This window comes from Amblyomma americanum, chromosome 3 (genome assembly GCF_052857255.1).
Source record: "Amblyomma americanum isolate KBUSLIRL-KWMA chromosome 3, ASM5285725v1, whole genome shotgun sequence".
Taxonomy (NCBI): Eukaryota; Metazoa; Arthropoda; class Arachnida; order Ixodida; family Ixodidae; genus Amblyomma; species Amblyomma americanum.
In genome coordinates, this window is record NC_135499.1 from 122,567,982 (window position 1) to 122,586,920 (window position 18,939).

Below are 18,939 nucleotides of genomic sequence, written 5' to 3' on the forward strand. Positions count from 1 at the left end.
TGTTTAACACAGCATGTCGCTACCTTCAGGTCCGGCCTCACTGTCTGTATCTATTTACAGTATAAGTTAGCCACAAAACCACCAGTATTGCTCTTGCTTTTTTTGCCACAAATATGGCAAAGCCTACCAATTTATGCCAGTATTGTTTTATTCGTCTCCAACAGTCGAGTCTCCTTTCAACATCGCGTTGACGATTAACAGTGAATCTTTTCTTTAGCCAGTGAAGCTGTGCGAACATTTCTAAATAAGCTACAACGGGCCTACATGAGCGTTTAGGAGATATATCAGTAAGCCATGTTGCTGGGCTGGTTGGCATTTTATGAAGCATGGAAAAAATCCACCTTGGCGCAAATAAACTCGCACAGACAAAACAAAAGAGACAAGGGGACAACGGACGGGCGCCAACTTCCAACTGTTTATTGCAGAAGCTAAACCACATAGATTTATAGCCTCAGGATAGGCCCACTTTTTTTTTTCACTCCACGTGCCTGATAACAGCCGTAACTTATCACCTCGCATTGTCAGCTTGCACAGAAAATCGTACTCCGCCGCATACAAATTGACAGAAGTATCACTCACACACAAAGCTGCCTGTTTCTTCATGTGAAAGGCTTCCACTAAAAGCCTCGCCTGTTTATTCTTGCTCCTGCCCAGAATCCTTGCCTTTTCCAGTCGAGGTTCACACTTCACGTGTAAACATGGCTGACCAAATTGGCAGATTTATCTTTCTTATTTCCTACCTTTTTGCAATGTTCCCCAAGGCGCTTGTTGATGCACCTCCCCGTTTGCCCTATATAGGACATTCCACAGGTCAGGGGTACCTCGTACACCACTCCTTCCATACAGCGGAGGAAGGTACTCTGATGTTTTATACTGTGCCCAGGGCGCTCAGTGCCACAAATCCAAAGTATAAGTTTATTCAACTTGTTTGGGGCTGAAAAAACTAGTGGCACCTTGTTTCTGTTAGCCACCTTCTTAGATTGTGTTACACTTTGTGCACACAAGGCATAACTTCAGGTTTTGCCGCAGGGCCCCTTTCTTCGGGATTCTTTGAACTGCTGCAGCGGTTTGTTTTTTGGAGGAGGGTTTCAGCAACGGCAGTCAGCACCCCCGCCAGCAGCCAAAAGGCGGCCAATCTGATTTTTTTAAGCTATCGTGCATTTGGTGTGGACAGGACTTTGAAAGCGAGGACTCAAAGCATAAAGAGGCGATGGCGCGCTTCAAAATTTTTGAATGCGCCGTATTGAAGGGCAGCAGTTCCTTGCTAGTACGGGGAAAGCAACCCCGGCATAAATGGTCTTCCGGGAACGCTAAGCTAAGGTCTAAAAATTGCAGTTTTTTTCTCCCTTGGGACTTCATGCGTAAAAACTAGGCCACGGCCTTTGAGGTTAAAAAGCCAGCCGCCTTTTGGCTGCTGGCTTCCCCTCGGTGGTGTTGACTGCCGTCGCTGAAACCCTCCTCCAAAAAACAAACCGCTGCAGCAGTCCAAAGAATCCTGAAGAAAGGGGCCCTGCGGTAAAACCTGAAGTTATGCCTTATGTGCACAGTGTCACACGATCTAAGAAGGTGGCTAACAGAAACAAGGTGCCACTAGTTTTTTCAGCCCCAAGCAAGTTGAACAAACTTATACTCCGGATTTGTGGCACTGAGTGCCCTGGGTACAGTATAAACATCAGCGTACCTTCATCCGCTGTATGGAAGGAGTGGTGTACGAGATACCCCTGACCTGTGGAATGTCCTACATAGGGCAAACGGGGAGGTGCATCAACAAACGCCTTGGGGAACATTGCAAAAAGGTAGAAAATAAGAAAGATAAATATGCCAATTTGGCCAGCCATGTTAACACGTGCAGGTGTGAACCTCGACTGGAAAAGCCAAGGATTCTGGGCAGGAGCAAGAGTCAACAGGCGAGGCTTTTATTGGAAGCCTTTCAAATAAAGAAAAAGGCAGCTTTGTGTGTCAGTGATACTTCTGTCAATTTGTATGCGGCGGAGCACGATTTTCTGCGCAAAATCGATAATGCGAGGTGATAAGTCACGGCTGTGATAAGGCACGTGGAGTGAAAAAAGTAGGCGTATCCTGAGGCTGTAAATCTATGTGGTTTTGCTTCTGCAATAAACAGTTGGAAGTTGGCGCCTGTCCGTTGTCCCCTGGTCTCTTTTGTTTTGTGTGTGTGAATTTATTTGCGCCAAGGTGGATTTTTTCCAAGCTTTAGAAAAAAAAGAGAGCGCTTACCCATGGTACAACAAGGCATAGGCTGCATCGACTAGTGTTCCTGTATATGCTCCCGCAGGGAGCATACTATATATGCTCCCTGCGGGAGCATACATAGTATAGGTGCTCTGGAACTTTCCACACGAACAATTTCTGTTTCTTCAGTAACTAAGATGTCACAAGCCAAACTTGTTAAACTACAGACCGAAACAAATAGACACCATAAAGCCTCCAACAACACCGTGCTATATTTTCTTAGTCGCAGAACACTCTATCATTGCTTAAAATTTTTGTCTTTCATGTATGTGGAAACCCTGCGCGGCACACTAGTCGTGTTACAACAGAGCGTATGGCACTTGAATGGCGGAAATGCTCGCCGTCTGAAATTTCGCATTGTTCTGAGCTTTTTTTTTTATCCATCTTCAGTTTAGTCATCCTGCATAACCAACTTGCTGAAAGAATATGCATTGCATGGATCCACCTGCCATGAGTAAATAAATAGAAAACGATGTGTACATACTTTTGCACGGCCTTGTGTAGTTGAAGGTCAGCTTCTTAACTGGATGGTAGAAAAAGAAAAAATATGGAGTATTATGCTATGAATTTTAAGGAGGTAATCAAACCAACAAGAAACTTTGTGCGAAGGAAACCCAATAAACGTTTGCCTACATCCACCTCATGCAACAACTAAGCATGAAAAAGAAACTGTTCATTCTCTATACCTCTCAGGTATTTGTTCCGATAGTGACATGCGCGTGTTTTAATTTGGTGAAATAGATGAGGAGGAACGATATGTTAAGGTCATTTTGGGAAAAAGATATGTCAGCACAATACTATTAACGAAGTTTATATGCATACATAATCTGTGGCACACGCCGATGTTTGTTATTCATACAAGTGTCTGCTTTAAATGGACACTTAGGGCAAGCAGAATTTTACCTGTATCGATTAGATATCTAATCACAGATACTGATATCACCGAACCCATACTTCTCGATAAGGACGTCACGAGGTTGAATCGGCTGGCTGGAAGATGTTTGAGATTAATTTTATCGATGATAGACCCGTCTTTTGCTGCCGAAAAAAAAAAAAAACGTCCTGTATTCGGCAAGAGCCAAAGAATCAATTTTTACTCTGAACAGTAATGGGATGAAGTTGTCTTCACTGCCCCTTTAATTAGCTCTATGAATGCGCTTACTTCTTTCCTTAAAATTACGGTGCATGGAGAATATCGCGGATATTAACCCGAGCTGGCCTCTTCATGGGAGATTGTAACATCTCCAATGACGAGTCACACTCGTCCGGCCCGATGTGGAGCTGCTTCCATAGCCAAAGACGAGTTACGGTTGTCAAATGCGTTGGTTGAAATTTTCAACACTAGAGAGCGGCAGTAGGCCATGAACAGCATTTCTCGCCTTCAGCGCGTATTTCAAGCCTGACAACAGTCATTCTCGACAATTATCGCCAAGAAATTTGGCGATTTTGATACGATTTTTGGGGAATTAATTTGGCGGTTAAAGGGTAAAGAGAAGCTGCGTGCACCGCTAGAAGTTTTCATGACTGTAACCATGTGAGAAAAGTAACCTTTTTAGAGCTAACAAATTTTAGATAGCTGCCTTGAGAGCGCACATCGGCCTTCTGTGGGCTGCCAGTGCGCCAACAGTCTCTAGATATTTTGAATGTAACAGGCGCGGAGGCATGCGCTTCTCAGATTGCGGATATTACACGCACAAAGCTATAATATTCCTTACCAATTTTAGCTTTCTCAGCGCATGGGAATAAGTTAAGCAACAAACATGACAGAATCTTTCAAATATTTCTTTCCGATGGTGACAGTCGCTGGTATGGAACAGAGGGAGAAAAATTAATGTATTTCTACGCGTACAGCCCAGTGAATGAAGCAAGCGTTAGTGAAGGTTCTCGATAAATTTTGACCACCTGATGGGTTCTTCGGTATCGACAACCCGACATAACAATGAACAGCGGACAGAGCTGTGACTTGCAGATCTTGGTGGCGCACCGAAAGAAACACGTTGTTCTACAGCTTTTGCCAGAACATAGCACGTAAACAGCTTTTCGAACTTTGGTACACATGCTCCAGAGAAGTTTTTCACCTCCACCGTGTAGTGCTGCGTGATAGCAAACAGGTGCGGTGGTGGGTGGACACACACACGCATGCAAATCGGTGCAGAGTTACAGCTGAGGGGCGTCTAAAGGCACTTTAACGCTCTCTAAGACTGATCTTTATTAATGGCATATAATTTATTCTTAAGTCACTGCTGCGTGGGAGGCTTTCGGCAGGACTGAGTTTTGGCGTACTTGGGTAAGTGTTTATCGTTCTGAGAGGACGTCCGCGGTTACACGCGCCGTCAACATAAAAAGAAAGACGTCAAACGGTCAGCAGTGGCTTACATTGTGCGTTGGTTTCGTAGCACCTGAGACCCATGAGGTTGCCATCGAGGGTCCGGCCAGTGACGTCACAGACCTTGATGTTGCCTTGCTCATTTGCGGTGAACTAGAAGTAATGGAAATCAGTGTGAAACAATGGTTTTTGGGATTGAACTGCGGTCTCCCGACTTCTGCAAAAAAAAAAAAACATGTTACGTGTGCATAACAGAAGGCAGTTAATTTTAGTAGGCAGGATTTTCAAGTAAACACACGTAGCGAGCAGAAATGCGGATCGGTGAAGGAGTGTATAATTGACGTCGACTTGGCACGGTATACAAATCGAAGCGCTTACACCGACAGATGCGACAAACATTTAGGACGTGCCCCATCGGTTCTACTTTTGCCACACACTGCTGACAGAACTTCAAATTTGTTTCCACAGCCCGAGACGAAAAAAAAAAACAGCGCAGCCAAGACCAGTTGCCTTTTCAGAAAGTTTTTATGAAGCGGAGTTTTTCTTTTTTTCTTTACATATGCATCACAAACGACCTCCTGCCTTCCAGTCACGTGGCTGGACATTAGATATTCAGTTCAACTGAAGGTAGCTTTTTTATTATTTAGTACTGCACAAAGACATTCCGGTCTCGGAAAACGCAAATGGCATGACTTCAGTGGAACTTGTAGACGCGCGCACTCCCTTTAGTCAACGGGCTCGAATACGTAACGGGAACCGGTAATCATACACACGGCATGGAGCACTCAAGAACCCCGAAGTGCGTAAACTGCGGCTAGCAGCCGAGCTAGCCATTTTGGACTGAGCGGATGGGCAGTAGCATTTATTGGTGTACCTTGTGTGAAATGTTTGATTGTTACACTGCCAGATTGGGACAGGGCATCGAATGTAACCTGAGCCAAGTATAAGAAAATAAAGATCTTTAGAGATAAAGTCCACCCAGGATGAGACAGTCACCGCGCCTTTCCTTTCTCATATTCTTCTCTTCCTTTTCCAGAGTTTTGTACTTAAAATAGAGGACCGGTGCAAAATACTGATATGAATGTTATGCACCACTGGCAGTTCGACGTTCTACAACTATTTAATTTAAATTCTACTCGCGCCTCCAGCACTCTGTAAGTTCACTATTACAGCGACATTTATAAATAAGAAACGTCATATCTGCTTACCTTTACGCTGCTTTCAACTATGCAGTTTCAGCTTAATCCATGCAACAAGCAGCGTCTTTTCTTTCGATACAGGCGTGCGCCCCGCGGACCGGTTTTGTTTACGGAACTATATCGCACCTTTATCTGGAGGTTTTTGCTGGCGGAGAAATCGACCGTGGGGTAGGACCAATACTGGACCGCCCCGCTGGTGACGGACCCCACGAACGGGGTCTGCTGCTGTCTCGTCCGCGGGCTTCCGGGCGCGCAGTGCTTGTGTCGCAGGGTGGCCGGCACTGCCCGTGGCCAACATGGGGAGGAAAAAAACATTAAGCAACAGGGCCTTTACATGAACGCCTCTTTTCGCACTTTTGCACCTCATTATCACATATGTGCCCAGAAGCGTGTTGAAAGAGAATGTCACTGTTCAAATCTGTATAGTCAGAACCGAGACAGGAGCCTCATAGCAGGACCCATGCGCTGGTAAACAAGTGGTCAGAAGGAATGCTACTTGTGAAGTACTTGATATCCGTGTGCTTCCCACAGCGGATATTGGGTGATTTTAATGCGGTAGCATCAGAAGTCTCATGGCGACAAAATGTATGGTTGGTCATAAAATTTACCCATTGGCTGGATGGGAGTGATGTCGAAAACCGGATTATTCCCTTTGGCTGGGTGGAAATGACGTCACCGGAGCGGAAAATTCTTATTGGCTGGGGGAAGTGATGTCACCAGGCCGGAAGTGGCGTCACTTCCGGTAACGGCATCAACAGTTTCTAATACTATCGCACTGTCAACACATAATGTAAATAAGTGTCCCTGTGTTTTTTTAACGCCCACAGCTTTTTGTTTTAAAACCTGCTAGTGATAAGTCGTTCCGGTTTTTGCAGGTAGATTGTACAGCAAGGCGGACAATATGCACGTGACAGAGCTTAATAATTAGGTGAATAATTAAATACAATTAAGTAAGAAACTTCTCATATTTGTTTCATGAGGCACGATCATATTTCGAAATTGAAGCCCCGTTGATATCGGTGGTGAGCCCACTCTTTAAATTTTCTTAATCGGTAATGTGATTTGAAATATCAGAAGTCAAAAATACGCTTTTAAAAGCTCGCTGAATTGCCTTTCTGGCATTGTATAATATAAAATGGCGTCGCAGCGCAGGGTGCTGTCGCTGAAATCGAGTTGAATTCTTCTACATCATCAAATACACAAATGGCTTCTCTATTTGCTGCATACCAAATGCGAGCAACGCAATTTTAAAAATATGCAGTGCGGGATAGGCAACTGATCGAGCTTTCAAATGCGCATTTTTGAAGCTCGATATTTCAAACCACACCGCCGATTAAGGAACTTCAAAAATGACTCACCTTTGATGTTGACAGCCTTGAATTTCGCGATAAAATTTTGCCCCTTAAAATGATAAGCCTAGAATGTAATCAGATAGTTCTGTAATAATTCATGTAATTATTAGGCGACTAATCAACAATGATTATGATCTTTTAATCAACTGCCGAATTACTGAGGTGTGTCAGGTAAATAATGTCAGCCTTGCTGTACAATCTACCAGCGCAGACTGCACCGACGTATCTCGGACCTTTGGGTGGTCTGCGACCGGACCTCACCATTGGCTGGCATTGGCTGCTATATGCCGCCACTGGTGAGTTGCATCGCAGCGTTCTGTCAACAGCAGGCGACCGCGGACCTGACCACTGGCTGCCATCGGCTGCGACATGAAGCCAGTGGTGAGGTCCAGTCACCGACCACCCAATGGCCGGGTCGCTTTGCACAGATGCTTGAAAGCCGCGGGTATATCTGAGTGAGCAATGACGGAGGAGCAGACGGACGCGAAATGGAGATTTTAAAATGGACAGCTTAAAGCATACAGCCTCTGGTCTCTTTCGCCACGACCTCCATGCCGTGTTTTCGTTTGCAATCGGAATGTTACGGACTAGAAGTACATCTGCTTCTAGTATTTAAAAAAATCCTACCTAGCAGTCGCTGCCACCGAATACCAGCGGCACAATGATACACGGTATCTTGGCCGTTCGGACGGTGTACGGTTTTTTGAGCTTTCTTTAAATTTTCCACTTACCTTGACATATTTTCTTTCCGAGAGCAAGGAGGTCGTTGTTGGTGCGGAGGGTGTCCAAATTGGGAATCTCTTCCGAGAGCACATTGGTGAGGTCCACCGGAGTCAGAGCACCGGAGTTTATGTTCAGCGTGTCGATGACGTCCTTGAAGCCGACGGCGAAGATTGGCACACCTGAAAATCCATCGAGGTATACGGGTTTATAATTTAGCTACGCGAACATCGTACTCAGTAGCGGAAGCTCTAATCCTCCTGTGCAAAACCTCAAGGTCACGTCGCTCCGAAGAATGACCTTCAAGCGGTGGAGCGGGGGCGTGGCTGTGACGTCATACCATGCGACTCGCGGCGCCTTGGCGCAGCTGCGGCGCGCGGAGCCGGCGGTGTTCGCTCGCCTTCGCAACTGCGTTGAACAACGTGATTCGACGCTCACCTCCCGTTGCGCTGAACCACCTGACTCGCCGTTCATAGGATAAGATAATAAAAAGCGCGAAGGGTTGCTGGACGTTCGCAAGTAGCCACGGAGGAGTCGCGCGCTGGAACCAGTGCTTCGGCTGTGTAACCAAGCAACAACCAAGTCAAGTCATTGATATGCAATGAAGTTAAACCACAGCGAACCGTTTCTGACCATGCTTAAGCGAGCTTCCGCTCTGTAAACTAGGTTCCGCCGGGTTAAACCCCAGACAATTTTTTTTTCGTCCGCAACTTACTGGCATGTATTAAAACGAATGCAGAGCTTTTAGAACTCGAAGCGTGATAGATTGATGTGCTGGGCTGCATAGTGAAGGTGGCAATGATATTGAATGACACTTACGCTAGCGTGTAGATGCTGATTAGCGATGATGAAGAGAGAAGAGCTGTGTTGGGGATGTACTGGTCGTTTGAGTAGAACAACGCGAGCATTAAATATTCTTAGTAACAGGCATGGTAGTCACTTCTCTCCATGGTGCTGGAGAGATCGTTCGTGAATATACTGACTGGCGGTGGACCGCAAGGAGAATTTTAAGACTTTTTGCATAGAGCGTACTGTCATCGCTACCGCTTACAACCGAGCATGCTCCGTCAGTTCGCATGCGTAGATCGCCCTGATGGCGCCAAGGGTACCAGGAGCTGGGAAGCTGTGGGCGCACCTAAAACTCTCTAGGAGTTTTTGCATAGCGTTGCTGTATACCGCTGCTACCATGCAGGTACGAACAGCGAATGCGCGGATTGCCCTGAAGGGCGAGGTGCGGGCATGCCTGGTCCCTGAGGGCCATCTGCGCATGCGCCGTCGGCTTCTTACTGTAGCGGTATACGGTGGCAGTTTGTGGTAAAGCTATATGCTAAAGTTCTCTATTCTCTTGCCGGCGAGAACATGCACATGCGGTGTAACTTCGGGTCTATCAAATATTCCCTGAAATATTCTCGAATATTCAAGAACATTCGCAGAAGTTCTCGAATATTCGCGTGAACTGCTTGCGGGACACCAGCGCGTGCCCAGGCTGGTAGAGTGCTTTTTCATTTTTAACATTTATTATGGCACGCCGAACGCCGTTTCAAGCATTGGTTTGTGACAAATATTCTGCTCTATATTGCATCAGGAAACAGGGCTGAGTGAGGCGGCTACTTGAAACTTGCTTCGTCAGATGTCAAAACTTGTTAAAATGTATTTACCAAGAATAGAGATGTTTAAAGAGATGGGTGCCTGCGCCCTTAAGAATCACCATCATAACATTCCGGGATAATTTTGTCAAACTATAATGTTTGAGAGATCGGCCACCTCTGGCATTTCGTTAGTTCTTGCTATGTTACATTGCACTTCACCAAGGAAAAAAATCGTGCTAGAGTTATCGCGAGTCCACTTCTTGAGGGTTTTTTTTTCGCTTTTCAACGTGCGCATGACTGCGCCATTACCTGGATGAGCCACACGGAACTTGTTGAGAGCCTCTTCTACTTGGCGCTGGTTGCCGTTAACTCCGCCTTTGGCCTTCTTCCTTAGGTTTAGGTACACCACCACCTGAAACACAAAGTACAAAGAGTACAAGCTTATATGGCGGATGCAGTTCTCCCGCAGTGAGTTCACACCACCATCACTGAGAGTTTAGTGTGTGCACTGTGTAGTTCTTGTTTTCAGTGCGCTACATCCTGATCTCCTTACAATAAGTTATCCTGTCATGGACATTTATGTTTCTACAGAATTTATTATTCACGCTTGCCGCATAATATACAATGACAGGTAGCCGTCGTACAAGATGCTTCCGTAAGAGACGGAAGACTCACTCACTCACTCACTCACTCACTCACTCACTCACTCACTCACTCACTCACTCACTCACTCACTCACTCACTCACTCACTCACTCACTCACTCACTCACTCACTCACTCACTCACTCACTCACTCACTCACTCACTCACTCACTCACTCACTCACTCACTCACTCACTCACTCACTCACTCACTCACTCACTCACTCACTCACTCACTCACTCACTCACTCGTCTACATTTCGTCTACTTTCATGAAAACAATTACTAGATTATTGCTCAGAGAAATTTAAACTTGGGTTGTTTCGCCTGCTGTTCGATTTCCACACGGGAAGCTTCTTTTACTGCACATTCTAGACTTCAAGGCACTCGAGATGCTTTTAAAACTGAACAGAACAGACGCGCCCGTTATTGAACTTTGCTCGTTATCGCACCCACCCTGCTGGCGACTCCTGGTCGTTCGTCCATGGGTGAAACGTGCTTGCTGACGACGTTGTTGAGCATGTTGAACACGTCCTGGTCGCTATCCGATCCAACGGCGCCTGGAACGAAATAGACGAAACGAAAAGGAGAAGCTGTCCAACCTATAGCTCAGCACTGCTTTTGTGAGGATATCTCCATCAGTGACACCGCTGCCGCCCTTACACATTTCACCACAGTCTGCTATATAGACGCCAAACCTCAAGAATGGTAAAAAAGGAAACACAGTGGTACTGCCAAGCGAACACAGCTGTTTGCGAAGCAGTGGCATGGATGGTCCGTCTTACACAAAATGCACAACTGCTGACTAGCAGCCTCTGTTGCTCAGCGACCGTTTTTGATCGCAAAGTCAGCTAAGCGGCGCGCGTCTCCCACAAGTTGTCCCCGCATGAGACGATGATGTAGTCGTGGCAAGACACCACAAACTTTCTCGCCTACACTGTCACACTTAAGCGTCAAGGACAAGCATGACCGCGAATTTTGAAGCTGATGCCTTCACCCGCGATTAGATTCTCACTTTTATGACTGGCCTCTTCCGACGCATGCACAAACGCATGCGACAACACCACACTGCAGAAACCTCTCTCCCAACGCGCACTTTTGCTTCCCACTCCTCATAGTCTGAGCCCGACAGAAGTTCGGAAATGGCGGCATGCTCCTGGAAATCGCTCCTTACACCTCACCACCTGCCTTACAGCATGGCACATAGAAGTCGAGTTTCAAACGCTGCTAAAGCTCCTCAGATAAATGGCCCAGCTTCTAGGCATAAAGTTGATCCTCGTTTTAACGAAATTGAAACGGCCCTGCAATTACTTAGTTATGGCCGTAGCTTTGTTATAGCCTGTCTTGAGCGACATTCCAAGCGGAATTGGTATTTCTTCGTTATATAAATTATTTTATTATAAATAGTTTCGTTATAACGAGTTCGAACTGCATTTGCACACCACACCACAACTCTCGCAAACATGGGATCGCTTCACGCACGGTGGATCAGCTGTATTCCTCGCGGATTCGAAGCAGGTCACTACAAAACCAAAAGTACGTCCAAAAGTCCATTTGGCATTTATATCGCCCACGCTTTTGGTAACTCATCGCGGTTAAGTTAATCGCTTTTGATAGTTTTCGCTTATGCTTTTAGTACTGACTGCCACAGATCCGTTCATGCACTATCTATGTATTCATCTCTCACTCGGCCTGAAGCATGGGCTCCTTGAGCGTAGAATGAGAAACCTGTATTGTAAGCTGACGACTGACTTCTCAGCTGCAGCGGTTTTTATCCTGTTCGATCATAATATATGCGCAAACTTATAACATTTCGGACCGACTCACTGATGTCGTTGAGGTCCCTCAGGTAGAGGGCGGCGCAGCCGGGGCAGCCTGCGGCGGCGCTTTTACTGATGATATCCCGCAGGACGTCACTGTTCCTCTTGCTGGCGAACAAGCTGACGGTGCTGATGCCCGGCTGCAACTTCACCCACTTGGTGATCATGCTGGGAGGAAGCAAGTTATGGGATGCAGGTTGGACGCACGTTTTAACAGGGTGGTGAGGGAAGTAGTTATCACAATTAGTAAACTAATTGTTTTATTAACGCGATTGCATTACTAGGCTATGTTGTGTCCCCAAAACGTGTCCGCAATATGTGTCGCCGGTTGTGACGTCATCACCTGATGACGTCACTGCTGTCACTCGGCAGTCACTGGCAGTATTCTCGAATACATTAACCAAAATTTTTGAGCAAGCATTCGTCATACAGCATTCTGGGTGGTGTCATAGCATTTCTCTTTGCATATAGCCTTTATGGTTTAGTGAAGTTGGAGGTTACCACGCAACAGGGGTTCGGACCAATGAGATGTGCACCTTCAGTAGCATACTTTAAGGTGCGGGTGAGGTGTCCATCGAGATGTCGAGATCTGAGAGCTACTGCGCCCTTCCCTTTCCTCAAAAACGCTTACTTTGCTCAAAACACATGCTTGCGCATTCCTTCACGTAAGGGGACTTAAGTTCCCCCAGAAGTTTTCAATTAATACAGCAGCGTTACGAAAGAGCTTGCAGAAGGTTAAATAAATGGTCTATCTTCTTGAACATCTCGAACGACAGTAGTGACGGCTATGGATGCTCAGCTTTTTGAAGCTGAGTCTGGTGACGCTTACGTTCTAGCGCTAATTCTTTTCAAGGATGTTTTCCCGCCTATATATGTGCAATGTATCACCTGCGGTTTTGTGTTCTCATAACTGAACCGCGGCTCTGTTTTTTAACATACAAGTGGATTGGAGCTGTGTAAAGTAATGACGTATGGCGGACTTCGTTTCGAGGTATTGAACCAGAGTTTCAAATCAAGTGCATATAAAGTTATGTCAAGTGATAAAGGAAAAAGTAAGTTTACACAAAACAACAAATCCTGCTGTTACTCCCATAATGGAGTACAAAATGACTCACGGGCATTATCCGTCCAGAGGAAATATGCTTGGAACTACATAAAAAGGGACTTTTCAATGATATTTATGAATAAACGTTTGTTGAATGCGAGTAATGTGTTCCGCTAGCTGTGCGCTGATTTGTTGGTCACATTTTTATAATAAACCTTCCGCTAACCCAAGCCTTGCTTTTTAAATTCGCAGCGCCACTTTCTTCGGAGAGTTCTCTTGCAACGTAATTTTGACAGTTTTTATGCAGGAGGTGCCGGGTGGTTCAGTCCCCAGTGCCTCCGCGTAACCACCAGTTATCAAATGGGTACAAGCATTCCCCTGCGCTGGTGCACGGTTTCTCTGGGCTGAAATGCTTGAAAATAGAATCTTTTATCCAACCTTCAGTTGATCAAAATGCCTTGTGCCATGAGGCTGTTTGAAAAAGCTTCCCACATACCATGAAAAGCCACCATCATCAGTTTTTACCGCTTACTTACGACGTATCTTTTATGTACCATGAGTTACCATCGCTTAAGAACTTTTTGCTTGTTTGCACAACCACGTATATTTGTTACGTAGCCGGAATCCGGTTGTTTTTAACTTCTCCAGCCGGTTCTTCAGTTAACCTTCGCCCGCAAGAAGGGCGTGTGTCCCGTCGAAGCTTTCGGGCGGCTCTACAGAGCTTGCGTTCTGGGTCTGGGGTCCACCGAGAGTAAAGGCCGCTGCGCTCATTGCCTTCGAGTCGGATATCGTGACTGAGCACGCGTGCAACGATATACGAAGCGTCCTCACCACGTCACGCTTGCAAAGACGTTTCGGTTCGATTGTTCGTGAATTCCTGCAACACCCGTGATTCCTGCAATACGTGCACGACAGGGTTCGAGGCAAGTCGCACTCACGCTAGGATTTCGCTCTGCAGGTCCCTCTTAGTTTCGTAGTCGATGATGTCCGTCGAAGTGTCCAGCACGACCAGCAGGTCCGTGGGTGTTTCGCATTCGGCTGGATATGAAGGAGAGAGGCGCAAAAAGCCGTAGATGATAACTAAAAGTTCCGATCACACAGATTTTGTTGTGATATAGGCTGCCTGAATACAATAAAGAACAAGCAAGGTGCGCCGAAATGGGTCAGCTTTTAAGTCACATCTCTCGGCTAGACTTAGCGTATGATATTGAAGGTAAATAATTCAGGCATGTAGCACAAATGCGTTGACTCATACGGGCACTTATGAACAATAAAAAAAAACCTGCCTTTAACATAACAAGGATAGTTCCAGAGCTCTTGGAAGCTGCACTTGCTGAGTAGTTTTGCATGAGGCACTGAGCTTATGATTTATTGAAACGCAGTTGACAGATAAGTAGTCTTAGCGCTGCTTAAACATTGAAAAGTGAGGAAAAAATAGAAGCATTTATTCCTTTTTTTTCTGCCGACGCTGCTTTCCAACTAAATGCAGAGCCTCTGGTGCGTCGATTGGGGTCGCGTTGTCTGGCCACTCAGGTTTGACTCGCAACTAGCACAATGTTTACTTAACGTGCAGAATGCGCAAGCGTACACACTTACGTTGGTTTTCGTTCATGCTGGAGGGGCACACTTCTGGGTTAGAGGCATCTGAGAAGAGAATAAAGAGAACGTCTCGTGACGTACGGGATCCTAGCTAATGTACATTTGTTGCTTTTATTGTTGCACAGAGTCCGCCTAATCTAACTGCGACAAACGGTGCATTTGTTGGAGTCACTGATGGGTTTCGAATGATTGCGGTAATAATCACTACCCAGAACTATTAAAGAGACCTCAGTCATAGTTTTGTGTACTCGGCTTGGTGTCACATACCAACTCTGATACAAGGAAAGCGGCAGTAGCAGTAGGCTTATAGCGCGAAAAATAGATGCTCATAATTTATCACTGCGAGTTGAAGCAAATTTTAAGTTCCGAAGCGGTTTAACGTTCTGAAGCGGCACACGGTAGCGCTATGATGGACGCCGTAGTTGAAAGCTCCGGATTAACACAGACCACCAACTTGGGGTTCTTTAATGTGCTCTGATATCGCACAACACACGGGCGTCTTTTTATTTCGCCTCCATCGAAATACGGCCGTCGTAGCCGGGATCGAACGTTCAACTTTGGGATCAGATGCGGGTCTCCAAAGCCTCTAGCTCTCGCGGCGAGTGTGTGATTTATTGAAGTGAGGTTGTATTTCGTTGCATAAATTAGCTTGTATTTAGAAACTTTTCTTCTTTTAACTGAAAGAATCATCATCATCAACATAGTCACCATCATCATCAGCCTGACTACGCCCACTGCAGAGCAAGAGCCTCCCCTATGTCTCTGAAATTAACCCTATCCTTTGCTAGCTGCGGCCACCGTATGCCTGTAAACTTCTTAATCTCATCCGCCTACCTAACCCTCTGCCGTCCCCTGCTACGCTAGCCTTCTCTTGGAATCCATTCCGTTACCCTTAAACACCAGCGGTTATTTTGCCTTCGCATTACATGCCCTGCCCAAGACGGTTTCTTCGTCTTGATTTCTACTAGGATGTCATTAATTCGCGTTCGTTCTCTCACCCACTCTGCCCGCTTCCGGTCTCTTAATGTTACACCTATGATTTTTCTTTCAATGGCTCGCTGCGTTGTCCTAAACTTAAGCTGAACCCTTTTCGTTAGCCTCCACGTTTCTGCCCCGTAGGTGAGTACCGGTACGGTGCAGCTGTTGTACACTTTTCTCTTGAGGAATATTGAAGGGAAGTTGAAATTTATTGACTAACTGATAACAGTGTCTTAGATATATTTTATGGAGTCCGCTCTTTTTACACAGTACCATATTTAATACGCATGGGCACAACATATGAGCTACAAGCAACCCTTTTCGTATTTTTTCCTTTGCAAAAGCTTGAGGGTGCTTGAAAGAACTGAGCAGTTTTCTTTATTTACAGTCCAGCAGAAGCAACTACACTGAGCAGTGATGAACATGCGAGCCAAATATAATGTGAAGAGTAATGTCATTTAAGTGTTACTTTCTCTGCACTGAAGTTCGTAATTATTATTATTTTTTTGCTTGTTGAAATCTCTGCTAGTATATTTCTATTTGTTTATTCTATCTCTCTGGGGCAATCGCGAAAAAGTGAATGCGTGAAGTTCGTGAACGTGAAAGGTTTGTCCCTTACCTCTGTCCATGCCTCCGATCTTTTCCTTGACCACGTTAATGGCCCTCGAGGCGCGCTCCTTGGCCACAGTCTCCTTGTCCCCAGTAGCGACGAGGCCCATGTAGGCGAGCGTTACGGCGAAGTTCTGCACCTGTTCGCGCAGCTCGTTGTTGTTGATCGCGTTGAAGAGGTCGTGGCGTCGGCAGTGGCTGAGCGCCTGCGAGGGGCTCGTGGTGACGATGCCCCGAGGTCCATAGTACATCCGCAGCACCGTACTCAGGTTCCAGTTTCGGATATCCGGAAACTTGTTCATCGCAGTGCCCAGGATAAGGCCTGCGTACGGAGGTCGGCATGTGCTGCACTGACTGACACTGCGAGCGACACAGAGCTGACACTCTACAACCTCGCGTTTGTGAGATTCCGAGGACGCCCGCTGGTTCTGGAATCATTCGGCACCGTCAACAGATCTAACAGCTCTAGCACTATTGCCGCTGATCTCGGGGACGTGCTGAACTGCAATGCACAATGGCGGAAGCAGCGAAGCAAACGCAGGACAATAACCAGGAGGCACACACACAGCACAGCTGGACTTACAACTGGAGTTGTAACACTGCTGTTGTTACAACTGGAGTCGTAACACAACACCGCTGCAGTTGTAAGTCCAGCAGTGTTATGTGTGTGTGTGCCTCCTTGTTCTTGTCCTGCGTTTGCTTCGCTGGTTCCGCCCTTGCGCATTATGAACCAACTAGCCCCGCAGTTTACACTGTTGAACTGCAATGGAACGTGCAGAAAATGGAGCGAAATGGAAGCTCACCCATGGCGGCGATAATCAGTCATCCTTTACAACTTTGCGCCAGATCGGCGGGCGCCGCTTCCTGTTCTTTCAAGCAGTCCTTATGCCAACACTGTTAAAGCACTGTTAGCTGTGATCTGTGTGATAACTCATTTTCTCATAAGTAGGAAAATACCGGATAAACGCTCTACTAGTTCTTCGCTGGCGTGGACTGAAATTACAGCTCGGAACAAGTTTATTTTTCTATAATAAAGCATGTCATATAAAAATTCACTTTTGTTTCGGTGTCGTTTTCTCAAGCTTCAGAGTGACCTTGGCCTCGGTTTCGGGACGATGTTCGACTCAGACTTCGGGTAATGGGAAGTAAACGCATTTCACGCTTAAAAAAGGCAGCAAATGGTAGGAGAGGGGACAGTAGAGAGAGGAAAGAATCGTGCATTAGGTGACTGAGCATAGTTGCTCGCATGAAGAGAAAACCGTTTGCAGTACGTATCTCGTCGTGATTTTGTGCGAAATTTCAGGGCACTGGCCCGCGGCATTCAAGGGGAAGACTGACCGTCGACTGCGCCGTTGATTTCGGCCAGCGTGGCCGAAGTGTTGGTGTCCTGGTCCAGCTTGTACTCGAGGAAGCAGCCGTGCTCCAGCCACTGTCCCTTGATTCCCATCGTCTTCAGCTCCTGCGGTTTCAGCGCGAGGGAGGCCCCGGCCACCACGGCTGCAATACGTTTCGAACGTTAAACATGCAACAGGCAATGTTCCATACGGTGTTGGTCAAACTTTCCCGGTTACCGCGATATTTTATGGCTTCAGTGACTGACTCTTTGCGAAAGCTTTTGAACGGCTTTAGTGCAGTGCTGTGCAGTGCAGTTTCCTTTGTTTCAATGCCTATTGGTTGGTAGACTGTAGGATTGGTTGCTGTGAAAGGAACGGTAATGAGCGTCAGTGAATGTAACGAGTCACTGCGGAAAGTCATGAAAGAAATATGAACTGAGGTTTTTGGCCTGCGTTGGTGTAGGCGTTATAGAGGAAGTAAGAAGCCGCCACCACTTACAGGCATCAACCAGGTTTTGCGTATTTAAGACTATATGAACGTATAAACCCATTTTCATTTGCCTTAGCGTAACGTGGCCGCTTTGTTTCTTCGAGAAAAAAAAGGCAACAGGCAACAGAATGAAAAACAAGAAAGTGACGCCGCAGTGAATTCTGGATAAATGTAGACGACCAGTGGTTCTCAAATGGAGTTAAAAATCCAAGCTTTGTCGGTGTTTTTCACACTTTTTCCTGCTTCGAATATAGAGACCGTATATATTTCATCGTTTAAAGAGGTGGTCCTTATATTTATGTATTTATTTATTTCAGAATGCTGTCATTCCCGATTAGAATTATTGCAGCAGAAGCACATGGTTACCAAAAAGAAAAGAAAAGCAGGTACAATGGGAGCCATACGGCAAAACAAGAACCAAAAGAAATGAAACACTGGCACTTACAATAGATTGCATACGACACATCGATTATCACAAATGTTTGCTGCTAAGCAAAGAAAAAAAGGAAAAGCGAAAAGTATTGTTGTTACAAAACAATTGTTCTAGTGTTAAGGCACGCTTATGTCGTGTCAGTCTGGTATTTTTGCACTTTAAAGGGGCTCTGAAATAGGCTATAATAAAATGTCAGTATGCCTGAGATTTTAAAGGACGCGAATATCCTCCACCGAGAATTTTTTTGATGCGGCGTGTAGAAGTTGAGTTATCTGTGGTCAAATTTTGAATTTCAGCGTGTTCGCGGCTTTTCCTCTACTCTCGTCACTTTTTGCACGATGAAAGTCCGGCGTCCCTCCGCCCGGGGTGGAGCGTCCTGACCCATCGGAGCTAAGCCGCTTATTGGTCGCATCTATGGTAGCTGCCTGATGTCTGAAAAATTCTAACCTTTAGTCATCTGAGAACTGGTATACGCACGAGCGGTGCGACGGAGCAGGGAGCGAGCTTGAAAAAAGCCCTTGTAAAGGGCCCGCCAAATTTCGCACTTGACTGT

General features: G+C 46.1%; 1 protein-coding gene across 1 annotated transcript in view; it reads right to left on the bottom strand.

The window, feature by feature from the left end:
- Nucleotides 1–18,939, bottom strand: part of LOC144124868 (uncharacterized) — a 40,461-nt gene that overhangs the window by 6,604 nt on the left and 14,918 nt on the right. Inside the window, exons 6-16 of the mRNA XM_077657789.1 lie at nt 17,468–17,626; nt 16,140–16,451; nt 14,540–14,587; nt 13,882–13,981; nt 11,906–12,066; nt 10,535–10,638; nt 9,746–9,848; nt 7,859–8,029; nt 5,902–6,056; nt 4,627–4,729; nt 2,735–2,773 (exon numbers count right to left, since the gene is read on the bottom strand). Of these exons, the coding sequence (XP_077513915.1) occupies nt 2,735–2,773; nt 4,627–4,729; nt 5,902–6,056; nt 7,859–8,029; nt 9,746–9,848; nt 10,535–10,638; nt 11,906–12,066; nt 13,882–13,981; nt 14,540–14,587; nt 16,140–16,451; nt 17,468–17,626 (1,455 nt within the window). The remainder of the gene's footprint in view (nt 1–2,734; nt 2,774–4,626; nt 4,730–5,901; nt 6,057–7,858; nt 8,030–9,745; nt 9,849–10,534; nt 10,639–11,905; nt 12,067–13,881; nt 13,982–14,539; nt 14,588–16,139; nt 16,452–17,467; nt 17,627–18,939) is intronic.